This window comes from Scomber scombrus, chromosome 2 (assembly GCF_963691925.1).
Source record: "Scomber scombrus chromosome 2, fScoSco1.1, whole genome shotgun sequence".
NCBI lineage: Eukaryota > Metazoa > Chordata > Actinopteri > Scombriformes > Scombridae > Scomber > Scomber scombrus.
The window spans coordinates 14,832,682-14,854,088 of NC_084971.1; the positions used below are offsets into that span (position 1 = coordinate 14,832,682).

General features: G+C 39.0%; 1 protein-coding gene across 1 annotated transcript in view; it reads right to left on the reverse strand.

The window, feature by feature from the left end:
- Positions 1–21,407, reverse strand: part of LOC133993914 (alpha-1,6-mannosylglycoprotein 6-beta-N-acetylglucosaminyltransferase B-like) — a 120,895-nt gene that overhangs the window by 72,521 nt on the left and 26,967 nt on the right. The window contains exons 3-4 of the mRNA XM_062433050.1: positions 10,795–10,945; positions 595–704 (exon numbers count right to left, since the gene is read on the reverse strand). Of these exons, the coding sequence (XP_062289034.1) occupies positions 595–704; positions 10,795–10,945 (261 nt within the window). The remainder of the gene's footprint in view (positions 1–594; positions 705–10,794; positions 10,946–21,407) is intronic.

Genomic DNA, 21,407 nt, shown 5'->3' on the forward strand with positions numbered 1-21,407 from the left:
TCAGCTGATTTTTTTGTTTTTGATAACCTATTTTTAACTTTATTGTTGTAATTTCACATTGATCCCATACACTTTTTCATAGTTTCATGTTTTTGTGGGGAGGATGTCAAACTGAAACAATCATCTTTGTGTTTTGGCAATGTGTCAGAAGGGATTTGTGTGAGTGCGAAAATCAGCTAGATATCCCCATTTACATAAGTCTGTAACTGTGTGTGTGTGAGAGTGTCACTTGTACTCTGCGTGTCTGTGTTTATGCTTCTGTGTGTGTGTGTGTGTGTGTGTGTGTGTGTGTGTGTGTGTGTGTGTGTGTGTGTGTGTGTGTGTGTGTGTGTGTGTGTGTGTGTGTGTGTGTGTAGAACTGTTTTGTATTCTCTTTTCCTCTGTTGAAAGAAACAGCAGCAATTGAAGTTACCCACACAAGCTGACAGCTGTGTATGAGTCCAGCTGTGCTTCAAGTTCACTGAGGAGTTACACTTAATGTAACTTCTCTGTTTTTTTTAAAGGGAAGTTTACAATCATTCCCCAAACCAATTCTCATGGGTATAAGGAGAATGGAGAATTTTATAGTGAAGATGATGATGATTAGTACTGTACCTTTTCCTTGCACCATGCTGTTTTGCAGTATCTGCTCCACCCTGATTGCCATGTTGGAGACATTCTGGGCTATAGCCTGTATCCTCTCCACCAAGCCAGCCGGTTGAAACCTGCACACACAAATGTAAGGGTGAAGAATGCACGGATAAAGGCATGTGACAGTGACAGGTGGTGTAGCTTCACACTACTGTCATAAAATGAAAACTCTATTTAAAACAAAGTGCAATGGAAAAGAAACATACACCTATGCATCAAGGTAGAACCTCTCCTCCCATGCTCACACACACTTGGCAGCCAAAACTCCCACCAACAGTTAAAAAAAAATCATCCACCACTCCTCCTCTCCCATTTTTTCTGTCTCACTCTTATCTCCTCACTCCTCTCCCTCCCCTGTCTTACTCTGCTTCCCCTCCCTTTCTTTTTACATCTCAACAGATGTAGAAGTGTTAGTGGGAGATGCAAATTGGTAGACACTTGGTTGGAGCGTGAAATAGAAAAGGACCTGTGCTGTTAATACCACTTCCTCTGTGGGGTGAGAGACTTCCCATTCACATAATAATGTGTGTGTGTGTGTGTGTGTGTGTGTGTGTGTGTGTGTGTGTGTGTGTGTGTGTGTGTGTGTGTGTGTGTGTGTGTGTGTGTGTGTGTGTGTGCGTGTGTGTGTGTGCGTTTTGTGTACTGTATGTGTTTGAATTTGTTTGTGTGCACATTATAGTTCTGCATATTTTCAGAGGATCTGACTGCATGGTTGCACATCACACAAAGCCAAGCCAGCCTACCCATACATACACATACTGCTGTGCCCATTATGTCCATTTAAATGACTTGATTTCAGTGTGCATTGTGCTTGCATGCGTCTACCCGTCTCTCTGTATATTGTCTAATCAGCAAATGGTATTAACCCTCATTAAAGCCAGGTGCTTAAATGCAGCATAATAACACATCATCATTGATGATGATGAGAATTATTGATTGTGTGTGTGTAGAAAATAGAATGCAAAGCTGCTTAGCTAACTAAATGCCAACAGCAGCTGCATGAACATTAACTAACAGAAATCAGGGCTGAGGCATTATGCAAGGAATGTGCCTTTGTTGCTTTTCAAAGTGTAAACAAAAAAGTCACATAAAAAAAAAAAGTCACAGGCTGTCTCCACGCTCCATTAAGAACTTTGTAAGTGTCACTTGTAAGCATTGCTAAGTGTGTTTGCGTCCTTTTTAATATGTTCACTACAACAGACAAGCCATTATTCTCTAGTGCATGAATATTTCAGGGACAACAGCTGTCTCCAAAATGTAGAAATATGCTGAAATGTGAAATTAGGAAGTAATTTGCAGTTGTTTTTTTGCACTACATGGTGCACACTAAGGGCCTATCTTGTATTTAATTTTCTTTTAGTAAAATCACATGGTGAATTTGTTAATTTCTGATGTCACAAGAAAACTTGAACTTTTAACAAAAATCACACATGTAGCTTGTGTACTTATTGCTTAAAGCAGTAGGTAGCTCATTTTACTGGATGAATGGATGAAAGCAAAATCTATGTTCAGTCTTCTGCTAAGGATTACAGTACATACTTCTCAAATCTGTCATAATTTCATCCATGCTTATCCATGCCCAGGTCATGCTGGCTCCAGGATAAGCAAGCTAACCCATACATTATTTCCCTAGTCATGTCCTCCAGCTCCTCCAGGGGGGTCCCAAGGAATTTCCAGGTCAGATGGGATACTGTCCAGTGTGGTCTAGGTCTGCCACATGGTCTCCACTCAGTTGGATGTGCCTGGAATACTTCCACAGAAAGACATCTAGGAAGCATTCGAAACAGATGCCTGAACCACCTTAACTGACTTAACTGAAAAAGCAGCACTTTTATATTCCTTCCAAATGTTCAAGCCATCTCTATGGGTGAGCCCTGCCATCCTTGAAGAAATAAAAGCACATGGTCATGAGGGTTGGCATGTATATCAACAGGCAAACTTTGCCTTCATGTTCAAGCTCTCAAGACGATGTACTTCATGAGCACAATACCTATACTACTGCTGATTCAACACAAATCTGCCTATCAATCTCATGCTCCACCTTACTCTCACTGTTGAACAAGACCTTCTTTACTTGAAGTAGTGACTTACTCTCAACCAGAAGTGTCTATCCATTGTTTTCTTACAGAATATTATGGCCTTAGATTTGGAGTTGTTGACCCCTAACCCCTGAGGCTGTAAACTATCCCAAACTGGCCTCTAATTTTCAAACAAGGTAGTTGTAGTAGTATAATTGTGTCTATAGACTCTCATAATATGTGATAATTTGATAGTTTTTCGGGATAATTCTCGCATTTGCATCACAGGTGTCTTGGAAAAACAATTCTGAGCTTAATTTTCATCAATGTTAGTGTGCTTATTTGGAGGAACAAATTACATTCATCTCACCTGCTTAAAAGACACCAAAGGTAACATCTCCACAGTATAAATAAATATTTTAAAACATGCCTTAAAACAGCATGAAAGCACCATGACAGAGTTATCGCAATAAATCTATATGACAGAACTAATTATAATTCAACTTTTTGCAAGTGAGACAAATACAGAATACATGTTAGTGGAAGTTATTACCTTATATTGTCTTATAATGAGAGCCAGTATTACATAAGGCTATAAAATGATATTAAAACATTAATAATAGTTTTCAGCTGTAGAGAATTACAGGGACCATGTTAGCAAACCTATACAAGTGTAATGTGTTTCGTCTGTAGGACCTTGGTAAAATGGGTGAACACATAAACCCATATTATTATAAAGATCTCTTTGGGGGGGGGGGGTTGTGTCTGCAAAAGTTGTCTTTCATAAAATTTTACTATTTAATCTCACCTATAATGTGTGATATGATGATGACTCATCCCTAGGCATGTATATAGAGAGGAGAAAAATAGAAAACATAGAAGGAAAGACTAAGGCAGAGAAACTGATGAAAGACTGAGGAAGGAAAAGTGCTCCAGAGGGTAAGAAAAAAATGAGACAGAGAGAGAAATGCAGATTGTTGAGTCAAAAACAGCATAAACACAGGCAGAAAAGAAAGGGAAGAACATCAACCATCCACAGCAAACAGACCAACAGTACCATGGGGATATTTCTGCCAAGAAAGAGGAAGGATAAAATAAGGAGGTCCTCTGTGCCTTCCAGAGGAAACCAACAAAACACTTTGACTAAAACATTAAATGATGATTATGATCAAAGAATACAAGGAGGATATACATATTTGATAGCCCACAGTTGCATGCTACTCACAATGCAGCCTCCGCCTTTTTGATGAATGTAGACAGTTGGCTCTTTTACAAATGAGGGAAACAAAACACAAATGAAGAAGAGCAAAGAGAAGACAAAACGGGAGGCGAATATAGCGAGGAGAAGAAGAGATGAGAGGAAATCCACTGGTGGATGCCAGGCATAAGTAGAACACTGAAAAGAAGATACTAAGAGGGAAGCAGTAAGAGAAAATCAATGATAGACGGTAATGTTTCTAAGGATACAAATGAAAATGTGTTCTCATGTTTTAATTTTTCTCTCCCTTCCTCTCTGTCTAATGAGCTCATCATTTTGAGGGAAGAGGACAGTTCTGGCAGCCTCACATCAAATAAAGCTGTTCAGGGCAAGAAATGCTTTTGACAAGATGTCCGCATGTGTGTTTGTGTGTTTTGCTGATGTCCATTTTTTTGCGTGAATGCTGACTTATTCCACCCCATGTCACAATGTTAAAACATCACACTCTCAAGCACTTCTTCCACTGCTAATTTTCACACATACACAAATGCCAACACACATGCATCAATGCACACAGAAACACAATCATTCATTCAGTTTAAAAAAATATATACAGTGGCATATAAAGTTAGGTTAGGTAAAAAAAAAAAAACAATAAATGAAGAATGTAAGTGTCTCCTTTGTCAACTACTTCCAGCAAAGCTATGACATTGACTTGAGTGCTTTGGAAAAGAAGGCCTCCAGGGATAAAGGTTGTTACTGACGGAGCTGAATGGGTGCTTAAGGGAGGAGAAATAGGTAAAGCCGAGCCACAGCAGTGATCTTCAGAGAGCGTATGCCTAAGGGGAGACTTACCAATCTCCCGTCTCGTCCACTGCACAGTAAAATGGAGTGAATCAACTCCACATCATTTTCCCCTCTGTCGTCTACCTCTCTCATTTTCTCAGGCTCTTTGCTGTCCCCCTGCCTCTCTCCCTCTCTCCCTTGTTATTTTCCCTCCGTTTTCTGCTCTAACGAGTGGCTGCCCTGTGGGCGAATCGCAGACTAGGGCCTCAGACATCAAGTCCCATTCGCCGCTACATGGGAGTGTGTCAGCACCAATGAGGCTCACACGGAGATGAGACTCCTGCCCAGTGTGTGTGTATATGTGTGTGTGAGTATCTGCCTATCATAAGATACTTTCAGGGACAAATCTCACACTACAGACCAGTTAATTGGGGATGGCTTGTCCAATTGGGGACAAAAAGCCATGTCACCAATTGGTAAGACGTTGATTTTTGGGTTAAGGTTGGGTTAAGGTTAGGGAAAGGGTTAAGGTTCAGAAAGTAGTGTTTATGGTTAGGGTTAGGATAAGACTCCAGGAAATTAATGTAGGTCAATGTAATGTCCCCAAAAGTGATCTAAGCAAGCAAGCATGCATGCTTGTGTGTTGGTTTGACTTAAGTCACTTTCAGGGACACAAATCAGACTTAAGACCAGCTGTGTCCTGATGGGTAAAACACTGATTTTTGGGTCAGTAGTTATTGTAAGGATTAGGGTTGATCTCCAGGAAATGATTGTAAGTCTATGTAAATAGCCCAAAAGTGACTTAAGCAAACGTATATGTGTGTGTGTGTGTGTGTGTGTGTGTGTGTGTGTGTGTGTGTGTGTGTGTGTGTGTGTGTGTGTGTGTGTGTGTGTGTGTGTGTGTGTGTGTGTGTCTTTCTCCGAAAAATGTGTGCCTCCCTGGGCTTGATTTGGGATATGTTTTTATAAAACTCACTCTTCCCATTTGCTCCTCTCCCCGACGGCAAAAATCAACTTTACCACAACACTCAACTACCTCTCACACACTATCTCAACCTGTTCATGTGTGTGAGTGCAAGAGGAAGAGAAAGAGTAGTAAGAAAAAATAATAATAAGGGAAAGAGAGAAAGAGAAAAGAGAAGATAGAGGAAAGGTAGAAGGAAAGATAGAGGCAGATAGAGGCAGGAAGGGAGAGGGAACTAGTGATGGAATGAAAATAACTGGACTGAAGAGAGAATTATGTTGTCCCTGTTGTGACATTGTGTGTGTGTGTGTGTGTGTGTGTGTGTGTGTGTGTGTGTGTGTGTGTGTGTGTGTGTGTGTGTGTGTGTGTGTGTGTGTGTGTGTGTGTGTGTGTTGGCCATTAATCCTGTAGGCTAGGTGCTCAGCAAGGGTCTGTGCCCTGGTCTCATGCCCAGGCTGGTTTTAACAAGTGTTGCTGCAAGTGAACTAATACAGTACATGGACACACACATGCACGACTAGCATGCAATTACACACAAACAAGGCTCTCTTACACAGACATTAAACATATATCATTCTCCTTCTTCAATGGGGAGACCTCAAAGGAACATAACTGTGTCCATGTGTGTGTTTTGGTGAAAGCCCACTACAGTCTCCTCAGTCAATACTCTGTATTTTGAGATGCATGTATCCAGATATCAGATATCGGTCTGACACTGACTCAAACAGTTCGATATATGAATAAATAATTCAGTAAATTTATCTATATATGTATTTATTTGTTACTTGTTGTTATACAAAGTTAGGAACACAATGTTAAAGTAAAGCTTGATGTTGTCTTACACATAAAAGAATGATCCCAGTCTCTTCCACACAGTGAGGCATACAACTTAATAAATAAACACTGGTATTAAATCAGTACCCTGTGTTGGTCAATACCCCAAAGACCAGATATCACTATTGGTATAAGGACTGAAAAAGTTTGATCCCAAGCTGTACTCAGAATAAAAAATAAAAGTTTTTTTGCAGCGTTCTGATTTTGAGTGGTGCTGTAGTAGAGAACTACTTTTCAAGAGGAAGTCAAATAAGAATTAAATGAAGTAAAGTGAACTTCATGCCGTAGAAGTGTGTATGTGCAAAAGGTTTTCCTTGGCTTCCTGAATGATGTTTGGCCATAAATTCAAAAGTCCAAAATTGTCAAATCATATTTCCAAAGTGCAGTGCAATAATAGTACCAATGAATCAGAATGTAAACAAAGCAAACCAGTATTGTTAGCTACACATCTTCACTGACAGGATATATGGCTCTCAGATTATTTTTCACATTCTCCTACCTCAAAATGCTGTTTTGCAGTTATAGTCAGTTTTTAATTGTCACAGCCTATCAGAGTATGTAATATTTTCCCTTTTATTATATTACATTATTACATAGTTTATTGTTATTTTCCTTCAGAGTGAGACGTAAGACATTTAGAAAGTTGACAACGTAACATAAAGGCTTTATGACCTTAGATTTTTCTAAATCACTATTACAAACACAGCAACTACACATGTGGTTAATAGGTTGAACACCAGTGTAATGGGGCAACCAGGCAGGCTGAAGGCGCTGCTGCAGGGGGATTAACCCTGGGTCTCTGAGTTGATGGCCAAGTGCTTTTTTCCTCTGTGCCACCCAGGACGCTCCACCTAAACCCTGATATAATGCTATTTTCATTGTACCTACTATAATTTTACCTCCACAAGACCAACTCTGCATCTGCAATGTACTTAATGTGAAAATTAAAGTACTTTCACTACTGAGAATAGTGTGCAAAAGTAAGTCAAAAAGGTGCAAACACTTCTTTCCCATTGCAACCCACACCATGTGAAATAAGCATAAAATCTGTTAGTATTTTATTTATATTTAGTAATTGATAATGAGATAATGGTGACTAATAATGTGATTTAAAATAACTTTTAATATGTCCTTTGTTACTGAATAATTATATTTATGTAAAAGTATCCTTTATATTGTTACATTAGTTTAACTACATATCACACTACATTAACTAATTTAGAGGGCACTGCATACCATCAATTCATTATTTATTAATAAATTGAAGGTTAGCATGATGTCTAGTGATGATCAGGAGCAGACTGTTCACTAACAAAACAACAGGATAGTCACACAACAGTGATTTTATGTGTTTAACCCCAACTACACCCTGGCAGCAACCTCTTCAATGCAAAATAGGGAGTATTTTAACAATAACTGGAAATTGATTTCTGATACAGTAAAACATGCATGTACCACAGTCCCTGACTATAGACAGAGTTGCACCAATAGCAGGGACCTTCTCCACTGTCGTGGCCTAGGAGTAGAACGGCTTCCTCCACATTAAACAGCCCATTACTAGACATTGATTGCAGTTAACACAGACGCCACACCGTATTAATCGCTCCATCCTTCCACTCTAGTGCCTCTGTGCAGATCTGAACCTGAGCGCTTATCCAGGATCATTTAACAAGGTTTGTAGAAGTGAGGGGATTTCTGCCAGCGTGTATCACATCGCACCCGCTGCACTGAGTTTAGTCAGGCTATTTGAAAATGAACAGAGTCGGAATGAACAGAATGTTAGGTAGAAAAGACAAATTGGATGTTTTGGTACTAAAGGGGCAAAGAACAGAATAGGCAGCAATTTCCACAAGCAACTGCATGAGTGAAGAGAAATGAGAGTGAAGATGAGAGTGAAATATAATAAAGTGAGGAGTAGAAAGGTGAGAAGATAGAAGTCATGGCTACAATAAAGATAGAGAGGTGATGTACATCAATGACAATAAGTGTTACCTTTTAAATAGGATGATGTCATTATACTATCCCATGTCTATATACTGTATATATATATATATATATACCAAAGAAAAAGCAACTTCATCAGTAGTGCTCTATATATAAGTCAGTAGTGCTCTCTATATATTATCATTTCCATTCACAATTACAATCATATTACCTACACTGTATCAAATTACCATTCTAATGTAATATTATTGTTTCACTACCATGTTCAGATTAAGTAGATTTGTCAGTTTTGTAATGCCTACTGACTATTATTTAATGATTATATGATTATGTATAATTTGCTACCTGTTTTATTTGTGTACTTAATCTCTTACTACAAACAAAGATTGTTCTTGAACTTGCTGATAGCCTGATAACCAACTGGCATCAGGAAGGAGCACAATCACTGCTCTGTAATGACTTGACTTCTGGTGTGAGAAGACCCGACAAACCCCAAGAAAAAAATGCAATTATCGTACAAACATGGATGGACCTGCTTGTACTAATACATGATCCACGGTTAATATGTAGCACAGCTTGTGCAGAAAAGGCTAAAAAAAAGGAGAAGAAGAAAAAAAAAGTGTAGAGTTTGGAAGGGATCATGGTTTTTTCCTCACTTGCCAATTCCCATCATAAAGTTGTCTTTAATGACATATTCAAAATTTCTCAACATAAAAACATGTGTATGTGTGTCTGTGTTGGCACATATATCGAAAGAGGGTGGGACTCCATGAGCCAGTTGCACACTAAAATCTTAATAAGTTTGGAATTCATTCAGTTATTAAAATTACATAGTAGATATAATAGTAAATGAATGTTTTGTAACATTGACTGACTTAGTCTCCTTAGCAACGCTTGCTGAGAATCATATATATTGCACCCTTCCACTGTCCAACGCAGAAAAAATTGTTATTTCTCAGAATCGACAGTGAAGTAATTAAAACGGAGGGCCATAACATTAACTTATCATTAACTTACATATCATATTGTTGAGTTATTAAGGACACTTTTTGTTTTTGTGTTGAGAAATATTGAAGATAACATGAAATTAAAAAAATCTTAACATGGGAATTGACAATGAGGAAAATACTTCCCCTGGTCCACCGAACTGATGTCCACTCCACAGCGTCTTATAGTGCTGCAGTATAGAGATTGTGTGCCACGGCGCTCTACAAGGTGCTGATTCTGCTGCTGGTAGCAGTTAGGAAGCTATCCAGAATGCCCTCTGGAACTTCCAGCCACCTTTATAGTCTAGTTAATCACTGTTTTCACCTCTTTCCTAGCATATATACAGTATGCACCCTCTCTTAGTGTGTTCTGGTTGCTGAATCTTGAAATCTACTTTCATGTATGAGTATCATGTATGCAGAGTTTATCTTGATTCTATTTGTTATCATCTGTGCTGTAATTTGATGGTCATCCAGTGACTAAGTTTGATGGACTTGTTGGCTATAGTGTTTTTTATTTTGCCTAGAGAATACATTTCCTAGTTTCTTCAGTATCCTGCCTCTTATTTGTACTCATTCCCACTGCATGATGGTCGGGTTAATAATGGAGTGAATGGATGGCCAGAGCAGTTGCTCTAGGCATTTTAATATTGCTGAGGATAGTTTCACATTGGAGTTACCTGAAAACCTGGTGCATCATTATACAGAAGCCAAAGGGTGCCTTGTACGCCGGTATCAGATGCTGAAGGTTGTGACAAAGCGAGAATAAATGATGACCAGGGAATGAGAAGTTGAGCTGAAAATTCAGTTTTTTTTTTTTTTTTAGGTGTCTATCCATTATTGTTCTTTTCTCTATTCTTCTTGTGTTCTTACTGTTATTCAAGTCTAATGTTTTTAAAGATTTGTCTAGGTTGTGTTATATGTTATATGTATGCCTGTGTTGTGCAATGGCTTTTGTGTTTCTAGACAGAGCGTTGAAAAGTTTGAGAAAATATCTCTAATGACGTCATCAGGGATATTTTATGAAGACAAGTCTGATGAGAGACACTGTTGAGTTGCATTATGGGAAATGTGGGATCTAGTGTGATGAGCTTGACTCCTACTAAAAGTAAGGATATCTTAACATCTGCTGCTTTGACTCTGACTATTCTTTTTTAATCTGTTGCAAGTCCCCCAACTTTATGTAAGTGCAAAACTACAGTATAAAGGGGCACCTTTAAATATTAGTTTAGATATACCCACATGGCCACAAAAAATCCACAAACAAGTGGAAAATTAAAATGACAAAATGGAGGATTTCAGCATCTATTAAATCTTATTTCAAATGGTTTTAGTTAGTGAATGCTGATTAAAGAAATATGAATGTTGTTGGATGCCAGTACCAGTTAACACTAACACACAATAAAAAAAGACAAATGGAAAAAAAAAACCTACTTGTTGATAGCAGAGCTGAGCTCATCGAGGCGCCGTGCGTCAGTGGTGGAGGTGTTGTCGAGTTTGGACAGACTGTCCATCCTCTTCAGAATTACCTCTAGCATATCACTGATTTTCCGCAGCACACCACGTGACTCCACACCTCCCAGCACTGAGAAGAGAGACAGACAAGTAAGGAGAGACAGGAGATGAATTAAGGTTGGACAGAGGAGAAGGGTACATAACAAACTTGGGAAATGGCACGCACATTCATCAGTTATATTTGCCCACCATACCATAGTTGACTTTGGCTTTCCTTTTTTGGGCAACTGTCTCTGATTTGTGAGAAAGTACCCTCAATCTTCCTTCTTTTTCTTTTGTCTAATGTTCTGCTAGCAGAAACCATTTTCTGAATTAAAAATTGACAGTTCCTCTAAAATTAAATATTTTTTTTAGAAAGCTACCCTCTCTCTTCACTTTTGACAAAGTGAGACTTCTACTATGCAAAAGTGACAGAGATTTCTAATGGTACTCTTTGCATATACACTTAAATGAAAAAGTGCAGCTGTAACAGAGAAGAATGTCACACAAGTTATGATTTATTAAACATTTTTTTGCCATTTGTCATCACTAAACCTTTAAAAAGAAAAGGATTATTCAAAATGTATGAGTGAAATCCAAACAGCAGAAAGCCAGTGGTCTGTCCAGAGAAAAGTGGAGTCACAAAAGTTGGATTTAATGCATTTGTCATTTGCATTATTTTGGCATGCGTTGCAGTTTACTGATGCCATTTCACTGATTAAATTAATTTTCAGATTGTCGCCATTAATAAATATTTAGGGGAGCCAAAATGCAATGACCCCTAATTTCTGAATGAACAAATAGAAATGAACTTGAGTCCTTGTTTAAAAGAAAGAAGATGACAGTTTGAAGTGACAGTGACATACACAGACAGACTCACTCCTGAAAAAGTCAGAAAACCTCCACCTCCCAACTATAATATCACTTTAACCCCATAAGAGCAGCTCCTCTTCACTTGATTTGGTATGTTATCCCTCATCTTAAAGTCTAAAAGCCAACAGTTTGATAATCTCAGTCTTTAACATGTATATCTACATCTTGATTTCTCATGTCCTCTGCCTACAGCAGTTAAAATAGCTTTTGTTCTGGCCAGACACCCAGACAATCTGGTGTCTGATGTCTGAATATGGGCTTACCTTTATATCCTTTGATACCCTTTGATATGAGGATGAGACATCCACCAAGACTATGAGTTATGAAGAGCCAGGAACTAATTATGCCAAGGCTCTCTGTCGCTTTCTTGCATCTTTCTCAGTCTGTGTCAGTGTCAAGGCCAATTTATTTCTTCCACCTTACATAGCAGAGAAGGCTCTGTGTGGATAGTAAGAAACAGCTGTGTACATAGTTGTGTGTGTGTGTGTGTGTGTGTGTGTGTGTGTGTGTGTGTGTGGCGAGATGAATTCACTGGCCCTCAGAGTTGAAAAGTGAGTCTTAAAACAAGCACACAGCAGCAGAGATGTAGACACTGAGGGAGAAAGGAAGACTATTCTGGATAAAAGGTGCACAATACCTCATTAAGATAATTACAGTGACACTGCCAGGGTCAGAGTGTCTATGTAGCCAATTCTTACATGAAAAACATCAGTGTGAACATCAGGGTAACCAGCTTCTTAGAAAACATGATTTGTGAATTTTTGAAAATTGCTATTTTTTCCATGCATTTCTAATTTTCTGTATGTTCATCATCATGGATCGTACATAAAATAAGATTATTGATGTATTTTTCATTCACAAGGGTGATTCATAACTAATTCACTTTAATAAAGATACCAGAATACATGCTATTGTAGCACTATGGCAGCACAGTGTTATAAACTTAACTCACTTGAACTCAAAGATAAAAAAAACACATTTTCTTAGTTCCACTCAGTCAGCGCATTTCTCCGAATCACCATTACAAAATTCTCTGTTTTGCAGTCAGTATACAGATGTGACAAAAAGAAAACAAGGAAGCTTCCTCGCAAATTTCCCCCAAATTTCCCCTGTGATTAAAAAAAAGTGAGCTCCCCTGAAAGACATGGCATAATGCGCACACTGAGACAGTATGTCTGAAATTCAGCTGGCAAAATCCACCTATAGTTGTGTTTATGCTATCCAGAGGCTGTAGTAACTATGAACCAGGGAAGGGAGGCTGCTCAGAGGATGCCGATATAAGGTGACAATTTGCCATATTAGGAGAGGTAGGGTGAGTGGAGAGTGTAGATAAATAGCTGGATAGTTAGAACTGAATTCACACCCCTCCTTATCCCTCTTTGCAGTCAACAATAATGTCAACATATTTTTATATGCATTTTTAATAGTTTTGTATTAGAATAAAGAAATATGGTCTTTATGGAAATATCAGAAATGTGTCTTTTTGTCTCAGCTCACTGGAGAGACGAGGGTTTGTTTGACTAACATTAGTAGCAGGCTACTTGCATTGTGTGTGCAACGGAGACAATTAAACAAACTGCTGTTGATAAAAAACAGGGACAGACAGTGTGACACTAACATGAATTTTCAAGATCAAACCAGCATCTAACTGGCATCTAAAGTGACATTTTTATGTATCTTAACATGCTGTTTAATGTGCTGCAGCTAAACGGCAAATTTTCTATCAATCCTGCTAACTGACAAGAAGATCAATGCCACTCACATATCTCATGTCGTCATTTTGAGGTTGCCACGCAACCAGCAGAGAATCCAGGAAGTCACTTCACCTAGCCAAAAATGGTTTTATGGTTTTTACGATTTAGTCTGTTTACACATTAAACAAATGAGATATACCAAATTACATTTTTGCTGTTGTTTCATATGCAGAGCACAGACATAAGAGTGTTATCAATCTCTTCATCTAAATGTCAGCTTATTCCTTTAACAGTAGGGTGCACAATATAATATGTCATCAATGGATGTAACATTTTGTGTGCATATCCAACGAGGAGGCCGACACATGTCAAACAGGTGAAAACAGAAGCAGGCAAACAGAAAACACACAGAGTAAAACAATACTTTTCAAAAGTGGACTGTCAGGATGCTGGTGGATGGTAAACAAACCTGATTAAATAAAAACAATTTTAAAGACTGGAAATTCAGTGGGAAGGGGTATGCTAAATAACCTTTCTTATAGTGACACAAATCTGACTCCAGTGTGTTTACTGTGCTTTTTAATGTCAGGTGCAATTATAATTGGGATGTATAATAAATCAACACTGTGACACATGACAATACAGAGTAATGCCGACCTAAGAGGATCTGTCCATTTTAATTTAATACCATCATTAAATATTTAATATCCACACATGATGCTATAAACAGAATGAAATTTGGGACATACAGTAACGGATACAAAAGGTCAGAGTATATTCTTCTAACCTCCCATCAGAACACTTTGAAGGGCCCTTATTGACACTGCAAACACCTGGATTACGCTGTCTAACCACTCAGTCAAACCCTATGTCTGCTGCTTGACAGGCAATTACAGCCATTGGGCTCCAGTGCCTAACAGCTCTGGTGCAAGGTCATTGTCTGCCTCACTCTTCCAGCAGCAAAAGGAATCCTAAGTTCAGTGAGTTATCTCCTCAGCGACAGATGCATTCGTCTGAGACCGACAGTATCATGTCCTTTGCTTGTGATGGATCGCTGTGTCAGAAGGTACCGGTGGGTCACTTCTGTGACATCTTTGTGATTAACTGATAATGTATAACATCCATGTTAAGGGTCAAGCAAATTGAAAGAATGGCCATGCTGAGAAAATTATATTTTCACACACTTTGATTTGATATTATAAAATACTGTTTAATATTGATGCTTTTCATCAAAGGGAGCAAATGAGAATGACTCAACAAAGCCTAACAGTATACAGGATCCAAAAAGTTAATGAATATATCTTTCACATGTTCCAACGGTCTCATGTATCAAATATCATTTCGGGGTGGGGGGCTAATTGTTCTCTGTTAGTCTTTGTTTCTTGACAAATCTCTGTGTCAAAAATGTTGTCACAGACGCTGCACTCCCATGGATGGCAAAAGACCAGCTGTAATAAATGAGATCCACCTTTAAAAAGCTGATCCTTTTCACGATTTCATTGTCTACCTTTTTAAAGGACTCACTGAAAACCTCATCTCGTCTTTTAAATGTATTTGACGTAGGTGACCAAATGTAATTTTAGTTGCCATAGCAATTTAAAAGGACAAGCAACAATATGTCATTAGCTTGCTTAAATGATACCATTATATAGAAAATGACTGCCCTTATCTGTCCTCATCAGATTAAAAACCCTTATTCAGATCTCATTGATATATTTGAAAGTGAAGGACGCTGTGAGCACAAGAACTGTATGTAATGAACACGGGAGGAAAGAGGATAAGCAGCAGTTACATTACTGCAGAGATGGTAATGGTTTGACTTTCTAAAGCTGAGAGGGCAGTGGAGTGACATACAGGAGACTGTGACATTGACATTACAAAGGATCAAAATTAAAAGTAGCAACCAATTTCCCGGCTGAGAGTATGTCCACACTAAGCAAATTAAATTTGAAAATATTTTTCTCTGTTGTATGGACAGAGAGGTGAAAAAGAGAGTGTGTAAATCCTAAAACTTATTTCAGTACGTGCGGAGAAACCGGCCCAGTGAGGGGATGTGTGGCAGTGAAGTTTAGAAGGACATTCTGTCCATATTCTGGGCCTTTCTCTGTAACTGATCAATTCAATGTCAATAAAGCCAAAAACACAGTAGGGCTTATTGCCATTTTTGAAGGAGTTGCAATCATTATCAGTATTCAATACTTTGTACTTTGTATACTGTGTACAAAGTTAAGAAGACAACTTTTTATCGTCTCTAACTTTCTCTGTATTCACTTCTTTTAAATGTTAATACACGGTCGCCAATAAAGTTGGAATAATTTTGTTTTCAGACACATTCCTCTTTTTATTTTCTATTTATACACATCAGTAATCACCTTTGACCAGGTGCAATAAGATTGATCAATACAATTTTGAGAATATATACACTTTATCTATCAAGAATAAATCACATTTTCACAATCATTTCATTGAAAGAGGTAAAAAATATTTTATTCCAACTTTATGGGCGACCATTAACTGACAATGTTGCAAAAATATAATAATGTGTGTCCCATTCCTCTTGTTGCAGTCTTGTTGTTGGCCAAGTGAAAAGAGGATGAAGAGCAGGCAATTTTAGGGAGTGTTTCACTGTGGACAAAGATCTCTTAAAAAAATGAACTGGAAATGCTGGATATGACTTGACAGTGTGTAAATATATCTGTGTGGTAAGCTAGCTCTAATCAGTTTATTACTGTAGGGTTACATGGAAATTAAAATAAGGCCTCTCAGTGACAAAGTCACTTAAACTTCAGGGATATCAATTTCAGAAGTAAATGGTAAATGGACTGTACTTATATAGCGCCTTTCTAGTCTTTACGACCACTCAAAGCGCTTTACACTACATCTCATTCACCCATTCACACACATTCATACACTGATGGCAGGGGATACCACGCAGGGTGCCAACCTGCACATCAGGGGAAGTTACCCATTTATACACATTCATACACCGTTGGCACAGCAACGGGAGCAATTTGGGGTTAAGTGTCTTGCCCAAGGACACATCGACATGTGGACTGGAGGAGCTGGGAATTGAACGGCCAATCCTCCAATTGGAGGCCGACCGCTCTACCTCCTGAGCCACAGCCGCCCCGAAGTACAAGTAGTTGTGAATCAACTTCACCAACTTTGGTACAAATGAAAGTGATAACAGGTGCAATGGAGAGGGAAAGGCAAGACCCCCAAAAAGGAAATGGTTTTGCATGTGGTGGCCACAGACCATTACTCTCCCCTTATGCTTTCTGACAGATTCTTCTCTAGTTTTGTGTTCTGCTAGTGTCCCTGTCACTGGTAACATGAGGCAGTACCTGCAGCCGACTCAGGTGCAATGACAGTCCAGCTCTTCCAGCTTCTAACCCATCCATACGTGTGGTCGCAAGAAGGTTTGCCTTTACACGAGGAGAGCTGAGGAGAGCTGGTCAGAGCTGTAGAAGGGCATCAACCCAGCAGCAGGACTGATACCCTTTGTGTGAGGAGGAACAGGAGGAGCACTGCCAGAGCCTTGTCCAGCAGGCTACTGGTTTGCATGTCTCTGATCAAACTGTCAGAGACAGATTCCACGAGGGTGGCATGAGGGCCTGACATCCTCTAGTCAGCCACTGGCGCCCCGTTCTCTTCACAGATAACAGCAGGTTCACACTGAGCACATGTGACAGGTGTGAAAGAGTCTGGAGATGCTCTGGTGAATGTTATGCTGCCTGTAACATCATCCAGCATGACCGGTTTGACGGTGGGATCATCTGGGATATCTTTGGAGGGTCGCACAGACCTTCATGTCATAGCCAATAGTACCCTTACTGCTGTAAGATACCAGGATGAGATCCTGAGAGTGATGTTAGACCTTACGCTGGTGCAGTGGGCGCTGGGTTCCTCCTGGTGCAGGACAATGCTTGGTCTCATGTGGCCAGAGTGTGTAGGCAGTTCCTGGATGACAAAGGCATTGATGCTATTGACTGGCCCTCACGTTTCCCTGACCTAAATCCACCTATAGAACATTATGTATTGGTGTATTTGACACTGCTAAGTACCATACCAGACTGTCCAAGAGCTCACTGATGCCCTGATCCAGGTCTGGGAGGAGGTCCCCCAGGACACCATCCGCTGAGTCATCAGGAGCATGCCCAGACATTGTTGAGAGTGCATACAGGCACACGGGGGCCATACACAGTACTGAGTTGCTGTGATGAAATTCACACAAGTTGGATCAGCCTGTGATTTCAATTTCTTACTTTTTTCGGTGTGATTTTGAATGTAGCCCTCATTGGGTTGATGATTTGGGTTTCCATTGACCATTGTTACGTAATTTTTTTCTCAATAAATTATACAATGTAAATCAGTACAAGATTTTCAACTTGAATAATTCATTCATCAAGACCCGATGTGTGATTTACGTGTTTACGTGAGCAATGTACATTTCAATGTTCCTGTACCAACTATGTCTTTTATAATGTCTTTTGCATCTAAAGTAGCAAAGCTGAAATTAATTTGGCCACAATGGAATTACAGGGTTTCTGATCTACAGCAGTAATTGACACTTAAATGCTGTGAAGCAAGACATGAAGTCTGAGAGTTTAGTTTTATATGCAAAGCTTAATAAAAAGCAGTGACCATAATTGACACCTCTGATCCTCTTTATGTGCAACAGACCAAAGAAACTGACCAAAGTTAACAGTGTAAAGGAGGAAAGGTCAGAGCTGTCAGTGAAATCCAGATAAGAGTTCATTGATGACAAATAGTCAGAGAAACATCTCTGATGATTTTATCCCTGCTTTCACCTTTTGTTCAACTTAGTTGAAAATCTTATTCAACCTTTATGAATATACATTTAAAGTACATGTGGAAAATTAACATTGCAAATGCCATCATAAGCATACATGATAAATATTCCATTACCAGTGAGTCCGATGGTTATTTCACTTGCACTATGACACACTGATGCTTAAGTTATATTAAGGTCCATGCTGAAAGCAAATTCAAAGCCTGAGCTGGAGCAGCTTATAGTAGTGATTGTTGTCTCTATGACTGGGAGTCTAAAATACCAAATTTAGCAAGTTACAAAAAAAAATGTAGCTAAAGGCATCATGGAACAGGCCATTTGAAAGCACATTATGTTGTAGCAAGTCAACTGTGTCTTTTAGTTTTGCCAATTATGACACATTGTTCCCCATTAGTGCGAGTGACTTGTTAATGAAAGATTACATGATGAAAGTGCTCCTCTTGATAAATGCATGTATTCATTTGGTAAGGGCTGAGTGATGCAACACTGCCTGTAGTTTAAATTATGCTGAAAACAATAATGGAAAGTTAAAAAAATAGGCAGGAATGTGTAGACATTGACACCAAACAACCAAATATTTCTGGGACTTCAGTCATGAATGTAGCACAAAGTTGCTGTACTATTTGCGTGAGTACCTCTTTGTGTTTGTTTATGATGAACTAGTGCAGTGCCCATTTAAAACCTGCCTTTTTGGAACGGGCAATTGCTGGGCTTCCAGCTGCTACTGCAGTGCATAAAAAAAAATGCAGTTCAATTGAGGTATGAATGAGTATATACACCAACAACATGAAAGAAACTAACATTATATTATAGATTTTATAGGTAAATAAATAAATAATAAGTATTCTATTAGTAAATGTTCTTTTCCCATTTCAAGTAAAATAAGGGCTGCATTTAAAAATAAAATAATGTGAATCCTAAAATAAAGTGGAACGATCATATTGAGCTCTTAGATTGTTCCTATTTTCTGTGCCTTTGCTCCAGAGGTTTGTGCTTGGTCTGAAGTGGCACTTCACATTCACCACGGTCTCAGAACATATGAGACAAACTGATCTTGAACCGCCTGTGGAAGTATTTGTTCCGTTTTACGAGCTTAACTATAGTCATTGTGTAGTGGGCTCTGAGCATTTCCAGAACATGGGTGACTTCCTCTCAACATGTTGCTAACACTACACTTTCTGTTTAGATGCGGGGTCAGAGTGTCCATTCTTGATTAAAAACTTGGCAGAGCCCTGAAACTCTGTGGCTCAGTGGCTCACTGATTGCTGGTCTATTCAAATTGTATTAATATCAAATGAGTCGCATGCCCAAATGAAACCAAATACAACACTGCACTCCCTTGTGTCCCCAGCCATACACCTGACAAGTGTGGATTCAATCGGATGAACAGTTCAAGTAATATGTTAAGGACATACATACATAGAGCTTTCTTCCTGTAGTAGAGAGATGTAGACTTGAGATTCAATAAGAGTAAAAGCAGTGAGCTAAAAGGGCCAAGCTGTTGGCATACTATTTCATGGCGTGTTTGGCTTAAACCCCTGGTATTGGGTTTAATAAATCATGCACACATACACACATGTACACAGTGCCCTGATTTAGCCACCACATTGGACTGAATATTTGGTACTATGGCACATCATTTTTCTCCTGAGGACTGAAATGCATCAAGCGTGAACAGATTCCTTGCTAGGGTTTCTGAACAGACTACTGAAAACTGAGAAGTGTTTGTGTTAGTGTGCTGTATGTGTGTGCACATGCTGTAGCATACACTGAAAGTTGGCTGTTTTCCCTTATCCGTTTTCAGCATCTGAGCCGCAAAATCTTAACATGGATAACAATTAATATCAGTGACTGGAAATTAAATTGCCAGCCAAATGCAGCTTCACTTCAAATCCGAACAAAATACTAAAACTAAAATGATAAGTCACTGTATGTGTCTGTTTGAAAAAAAATATCCACAGCTTGGCCTTCAGATGGACTTTCTGGTAAATTAAATGACAAAAAGGGTCACATAACACTAAACAGCTAGCAAACCCCTCCATCAAATCCTTTAATGTCACTAACCTCAAGAATTCACATTCCACTTAGGCTGGGAATAACATTTGTCTGTGTCAACACCATCAAAAAATGACTTTTCATATCTCAGCATAGTAGGGTGCCACACTAAAACAGGAAAGGCTGGATAGCTTGTTGGTGTTTGTGTGTGTGTGTGTGTGTGTGTGTGTGTGTGTGTGTGTGTGTGTGTGTGTGTGTGTGTGTGTGTGTGTGTGTGTGTGTGTGTGTGTGTGTGTGTGTGAGAGAGAACAGTACTGCATTTAAGTATGTCTATTACTGAGGCATGTACTATGTGCAAGGTGAAATATAATGGATTCCTTCATTATTATTGAACAGAGCAGTGGGGTTCCTACGATTAAAAGTGTGATTGTACCCAGAGGTGCTCACAAAGCCTTTTTTAGTATGTGTGTGTGTGCTTGCGTGTGTGTGTGCGTGTGTGTTTTAGTAAAAAGAACAGAGGTCATGGAGAGGGCAATCTACAACAATGTGAATGGGGGAGTTTTTGTATAGATTCCTCTCTAGTTTATTATTTGATGGAAATAAACAGCACAAATTATGTTGGCAAATTATCCACCAATATATCACAGCATGTGTGTGTTTAGATTTGGATTAGCAAAGCCTAAGTATACTGAACAATTAATATTGACAGTCTAGAACTACTAATCAAATATGTCATGATCCCATTTTCAAAAACGAAGAAATTCAATATGGAAAAACCCAGCTGAAAGAAGTGAGGAATGAGTATTCACCTGCAGCAGAGTTATGGCACTTTGAAAACGTTTCCCCCGTCTCCACCTCTCAAGCACGATGGAGCTCTGTCTTTAAAAATCAAACCGTCTTGAAGAAAACTCTCTATTACTTGATATGTGGCGGGTTTGTTTGACAGCTCTGAACTATAATCCTTCCTTCTGTGAGTCAGCCAATCGTGTGTGTGTGTGTATGGCATGTACGTGCAAACGCGTGAGTGTGTCCATGTCATTGTCTCTTTTAAAATGCACACAACACACGTGTGACTGGCATATTTGTATGTGAGCATATCAAAACACACAAACGCGCGTGCATGAAGTATTGTGTGTGTCAGAGTAGGATGGTGTTTTGATTGGCTTGAGGGGGTGTTT